Genomic DNA, 6,000 nt, shown 5'->3' with positions numbered 1-6,000 from the left:
TTGTTTCCCCCTCAGGTGAGGACCGGTGACGTCAGCCATGGCAGGTGGAATTACCGAGAGCGGGGAACCTTACTCCCCTTTTGTGAGTATCCTGCAGGATGCTGTGCTTTATCCTGAATGCTGTTACAGCTCCATGCAAAGTGTAATCAGTCCGGAGCAGTTAAATGTTTTATATGACAGTTACAGACTTGTTAAGTTGAAGGATGAGGAAGGATGGAGGTTAAAGAGGAAACTAAAGTGCTTACACATCCCTCTTGGTCCAGATCTTCTTCGTCAACTCATTTGAGTGTCTCTCTGCTTCCGCCAGCAACATTTCGATCTTTTTTTAGTTAGTTTTTTCCAGGAAGTTAAAACTCTTGAATAATTAAAGAGTCTGAGGCTTAATCCCAATCTCCATCCTTACGGACTTTGAGGGTTCAGCAGTGTCCCAGTGTTACATCGTGGAGTGCCTGAAGGCTCTGTGGCGGACATTTTAAGCCCTTTACGAACCCTTTCCATAAGTCAACATTAGATCCTGACTTTGCCTAAGGGAATTACCCACAATGCATTGCAACGTGAGGTTAAACATGCAGTTCCCAATAAAAGAATGGAGACGTAAAAAAAAAAAAGGCATGTGGGCATTTAGCCCGATAAAATAACTTTACAACATTATGGAACATAAAAACATGCTATATATATATATATATATATATATATATTTATTTATTTATTTGTAGATTCATCAAACATTTCTTTTTGACAAAAACAAGGATATAAATAAATAAAAATTACTTTCTCGTGAGGAAGACGTTTAAATCAGTGAATAAAATAAATACATAATTGTACACAATATTTTTAAAGTAGTCACGTGATGTTGCAGTAAAGTTCTGTCATTCATGTTCACACCATCAAGCCCTAAAGACTCTCAACCAGTTAGAGCTGACGCCAGTGAGTCCCTGAGGGTTCAGGGTCTGAGGGTTCAGGGTCTGAGGGTTCAGGGTCTGAGGGTTCAGGGTCTGAGGGTTCAGGGTCTGAGGGTTCAGGGTGGGGATTGGGATTGGGCCTCTGAGAGTTGCACAATGGTCTGAGGTGTTTTCCCAGCATGCAGCAGAGCGCCTGACGGAGGTGTGCTCCGTCCTGCAGGTGGGGCTGGTGTACATGTTCAATCTGATCGTGGGAACCGGAGCGCTGACGATGCCCAAAGCCTTCGCCGAGGCCGGCTGGGTGGTGAGCACCGCGCTCATCTCCTTCCTGGGCTTCATGAGGCGAGTTTTAGTTTTTAATGTTCATGTTCATGTCTCCTTGTCTCCTACGTCTCCTAGTTCTCCTTGTCTCCTTTATCTTCTACGTCTCCTATGTCTCATTTCCTATGTCTTGTCTCCCACATCTCCTTGTCTCCTTGTCTCTTACATCTCCTGTTCTCCATGTCTCCTCATGTCCTCCGTCTCCTCGTCTCTCACGTCTCCTCGTCTCCTCTTCTTCATGTCTTCTCGTCTCCCATGTCTCCTCATCTCCCATGTCTCCTCTTCTTCATGTCTCCTCATCTCCTCGTCTCCTCGTGTAAATATGAGTGTTCACGTTGTTCACGCTTCATTAAATTGTCTTTCAGTTACATGACGACCACGTTCGTGATTGAGTCGATGGCGGCGGCGAACGCTCAGCTGCGCTGGAAGAGGAGGAAGCAGGAAGAGGTGACGAGAAGACACACACACACACACACACACACACACACACACACACACACACACACACACACACACACACACACTCTAAAGGGAAATGATAAATATATCAAATAAGCCTTTGTGTTATGTGATGTTTGACGTCATCGCCCTCTGTTGGAGCTTCACAGATGGTGCAACTCCATTTATGTCTCCTATGTTTCTTATGTCTCCTTCTCTCCCATGTCTCGTTTCCTACGTCTCCTGTGTGTCCTCGTCTCCTCGTCTCTGGAGTGGAGATCATCACGCTTGTGTTTATTCATTGCTTCATCTCCGCAGGTCGACGACAGCGACTCCACCTCTGAGTACTCTGACGACGACGTCGTGGCGGTGCGAGGCCGAGCGGAGCCGGAGACCAAGCCCATCCTGTCCGTCCGTGAGTACCGAGTTCAGGTCACCGCCGTGACGTCGCATGAGGACGTCACGGCGGTGACATCACCGTGATGACTCCATTATGACGACGTCATCGCGTGACGTCGTGATTGGCTGTAGCGCTGCAGCTCTCACGATGTCCTCCGTGTCCCACAGAGAGGTCAGGAGGTCACGTGGACCACTTCGACATCCTGGAGCGCGTTGAGATGGGACAGATGGCCTCCATGTTCTTCAACAAAGGTAACCACTTCTTCTTCTTCTTCTTCTTCTTCTTCTTTAAAGCGTGTTTTTTGTTGACTTTAGCTGCTCACGTTTAAAAGGTGATTTAACGTCTTAATCAAAAGGGAAGACGCTCTAATTGGATATAATTATAAAAGGATGAATAGCCTTTGGTTGTAATTACCTGTTTGATGCCATTAAGGAGGGAGGGAGTGAGTGAGGGAGGGAGGGAGGGAGTGAGGGAAGGAGGGAGGGAAGGAGGGAGGGAAGGGAAGTGGAGGAGGACAGACAAGAGGGTTTCTAATGAATCCTGGAAGCAGAATCACCTTGAACCTCACGGAGAAAACGCTCGTCCTCCCTTTTGCTTCCTGCTCCCTCGTCTCCTCGAGGAGCGTCGCCATGTCTCTGACACAAGGTGGCGCCCTCGGCCTTCACGCTTCGCCTCGTTGGAGGAGAAAGCGCTGACGAGCTTCTCCTCCTCGTGGACGCATCGATGTCTGAAAGGAGGAAAGGAGTTCCTCCTCCAGCTGGAGGAGAGGAGCATTATGACCTCTGTTATCATATTCATATGTTCAGATACGTTTCCTGACCTTCAGAGCGTCGCTTTCTGAAGGGTTTTTTCTTCTTTTTTCAAAATAAAACGCTCCGTTTCGTGGTTTCCTGGATCTTGTCTGACTTTGTGGTTGAAAAGTTGTTTTTACAGCCGTTAAAAGTTTGAAGGTTCACCTTCGAAGTAGAACGGTCCAGTTAATGCGACACGACGGCGTTAATTATCCTTCTGGCCCAGTTTCTTATTTTTAGAGGCGAGTTGTTGATTCTTCAGTGAATCAACGTTTGGACTCACAAAGGAGAAGTTCACAAAAGTACGACAAGAGAACTTTGTGACTTTTCTGGGGGTCAAAGCTGATTTTGATCTCAGTAAGACTCCTCTGGTTGTATAGAAGTCTATGTTTCATGTGTTGAAGCTGTATTCTCTCTCCTGACCACCAGGGGGCGACTCCTCTGGTTGTATAGAAGTCTATGCTTCATGTGTTAAAGCTGCATTCTCTCTCCTGACCACCAGGGGGCGACTCCTCTGGTTGTATAGAAGTCTATGCTTCATGTGTTAAAGCTGCATTCTCTCTCCTGACCACCAGTGGGCGACTCCTCTGGTTGTATAGAAGTCTATGCTTCATGTGTTAAAGCTGCATTCTCTCTCCTGACCACCAGGGGGCGACTCCTCTGGTTGTATAGAAGTCTATTTCCTTCTTCTTAATGAACTCTCTGTTTTCTCCGAGCTGAAGTCCAGTTGGACGCTTTAACCTCGTTCTGAGCGTCCAGCAGCGTGATGGATGTGCGGCGCTCTGTGATGATCTGTCTGCCGGTTAAAGCCCTCCATCTTGTCCTGGCAGAAGGAGGGAAGGAAGGAAGGAAGGAAGGAGGGAGGAAAGATGGAGGGCAGATGGTGCAGACAAGTCGCTGTGGAGTAAAAGGCTGATGGGGAATATCTTTCATGAAGTGATTTGTTTTTCAATGAATGCTATTAATATTTTTCACTGGACCCGTAAGACGAGCCTCCGCTGTCCCAGGAAGAAGGGAAGAGGAGACGAGGGTGGAGGAGACGAGGGTGGAGGGAAAAGGGGACGAGTTTTGTGGGTGAAATATTGACTCTTCCTGTTGCTTCCTGTTTCCTGTCCCGCAGTCGGCGTGAACATGTTCTACATCTGCATCATCGTGTACCTGTACGGAGACCTCGCCATCTACGCCGCCGCCGTGCCGATATCGCTGATGGAGGTCGCCTGGTAAGAAGGCCACGCCCACTCCGGCAGAGAGGACGATAAAGGCCACGCCCACTTTATGGTCCTCGCTGCTGACGAAGGTTTTTAGGAACATTTGGCCTACTTTTTCTGTTTCATGGAAAACCTGGAAAAGTCCTTGAGTTTTAAAAACTCCAATATTTTCAGGCCTGGAAAAGTCCTTGAAACAACTAAAATACCCCAAAGTTTAGTAAAAGTTGTGTAAATGTGTTATATTCATGTGTTCATGACGTTAATTTAGTTTAAATAATGAATCTGCTTTTAAAAGAAAGAGGCTCAAAATATCAGCAGCATACATACAGACATCTATATAAATGTTTATTCTTTTAATCAAACTATTGTCTCTCATTCATTTGAGTCATTTAAGGTTTACTGTATGCTTTGAATCCTCATTGTTAGTTTAAATACTACATTTTATCACTTTTTACTGTTCACACACACATTTCACACAATGTTTGATCATGAACATTTAGTTTAAAGTCATAAAAATATGGTTCAAAGTTATGAAAATTGGGTTAAAATTCATGAAAATGTGGTTGATAGTGATGGAGTTCCATCGGTCAGAAGCTGTGTGAGTCACAGCGTTTGTGTCTTCGTCTCGTTTCCTCCTCTGAGCTCCAGGTGAAGACGTTCAGGCGTCTGCAGGCGGTTGACCTCTCGTAGTTGCGTTGCCGCTCTTCCAGACACAGTTATTGCTCTGTGAGCGCTCGGCCTGCAGGCTGAGCGCTTCCTGCAGGCTGAGCGCTTCCTGCAGGCTGAGCGCTTCCTGCAGGCTGAGCGCTTCCTGCAGGGGGGCGGAGCCTAACGCTTCTGACGGACACGTCTCTGATTTGGTTTAAAACACATTTTACAGACTGAAGCTCAGAGAGATGAACACAGACGTCTGCATCCTGGTGGAGGTCTGCAGCTCTGGTGTTACGTTTAGATACTTTATTTATCCTGCAAGGGATAAACAACAATAAAAACATTAAATTAACCAACAAAAGAAAGTAGAGCAAAGATGCAGCCGAACATTCATTATTACTCTGGAGAGTTCAGGCTTTAAACCATCGTTTGCTTCCAGATGTTGATCTCTCTTCTTGTTGTTGTTGTTGTTGTTTACTCCCTGCAGTGGGAACCACTCCTGCAGCGCTGGAGGCGTCAAGTACAACGACACGGATCCCTGCTGGGGCTCCGTGACCAGGAAGGACGCGTACCGCGTGTTCCTGGTGAGTCCACTTCACCTTCATCACCTTCGTCCTGTCACCGCAGAACGCGGGTTCTTCCACTCAGAACGCGGGTTCTTCCACTCAGAACGCGGGTTCTTCCACTCAGAACGCGGGTTCTTCCACTCAGAACGCGGGTTCTTCCACTCAGAACGCGGGTTCTTCCACTCAGAACGCGGGTTCTTCCACTCAGAACGCGGGTTCTTTACTCGGTCGGGAGACAACGGACCTGTTAACATTTCAGACCCAGATTACGGGCAGATTCTCTAAAACTTTCCAGACTTGTGTCCTTCGAAGTCTTGAAGTTTTAAAGTCTTGAAGTTTTAAAGTCTTGAAGTTTTAAAGTCTTGAAGTTTTAAAGTCTTGAAGTTTTAAAGTCTTGAAGTTTTAAAGTCTTGAAGTTTTAAAGTCTTGCAGCTTTGAAGTCTTGCAGCTTGAAGTCTTGCAGCTTGAAGTCTTGCAGCTTGAAGCCTTGCAGCTTGAAGCCTTGCAGCTTGAAGCCTTGCAGCTTGAAGCCTTGAAGTCTTGCAGCTTGAAGTCTTGCAGCTTGAAGTCTTGCAGCTTGAAGTCTTGCAGCTTGAAGCCTTGAAGTCTTGAAGCCTTGAAGTCTTGAAGTCTTGAAGCTTGAAGTCTTGAAGCTTGAAGTCTTGAAGTCTTGGAGTCTTGGAGTCTTGGAGTCTTGGAGTCTTGAAGTCTTGGAGTCTTGAA

The 6,000-nt window shown here is 46.5% G+C and overlaps 1 protein-coding gene across 1 annotated transcript in view; it reads left to right on the top strand.

Moving 5' to 3' along the window:
- The window catches only part of tmem104 (transmembrane protein 104), a 32,995-nt gene that overhangs the window by 554 nt on the left and 26,441 nt on the right, over positions 1-6,000 (top strand). The window contains exons 2-8 of the mRNA XM_068577826.1: positions 16-82; positions 1,123-1,244; positions 1,589-1,670; positions 1,980-2,076; positions 2,229-2,312; positions 3,973-4,072; positions 5,199-5,295. Of these exons, the coding sequence (XP_068433927.1) occupies positions 38-82; positions 1,123-1,244; positions 1,589-1,670; positions 1,980-2,076; positions 2,229-2,312; positions 3,973-4,072; positions 5,199-5,295 (627 nt within the window). The 5' untranslated portion in view covers positions 16-37. The remainder of the gene's footprint in view (positions 1-15; positions 83-1,122; positions 1,245-1,588; positions 1,671-1,979; positions 2,077-2,228; positions 2,313-3,972; positions 4,073-5,198; positions 5,296-6,000) is intronic.

The sequence above is a fragment of the Clinocottus analis genome, unplaced genomic scaffold (genome assembly GCF_023055335.1).
Source record: "Clinocottus analis isolate CAN_PGR_092001 unplaced genomic scaffold, fCliAna1.0.p SCAF_16, whole genome shotgun sequence".
Lineage (NCBI taxonomy): Eukaryota > Metazoa > Chordata > Actinopteri > Perciformes > Cottidae > Clinocottus > Clinocottus analis.
This window is presented reverse-complemented; position numbering and strand designations above follow the sequence as displayed.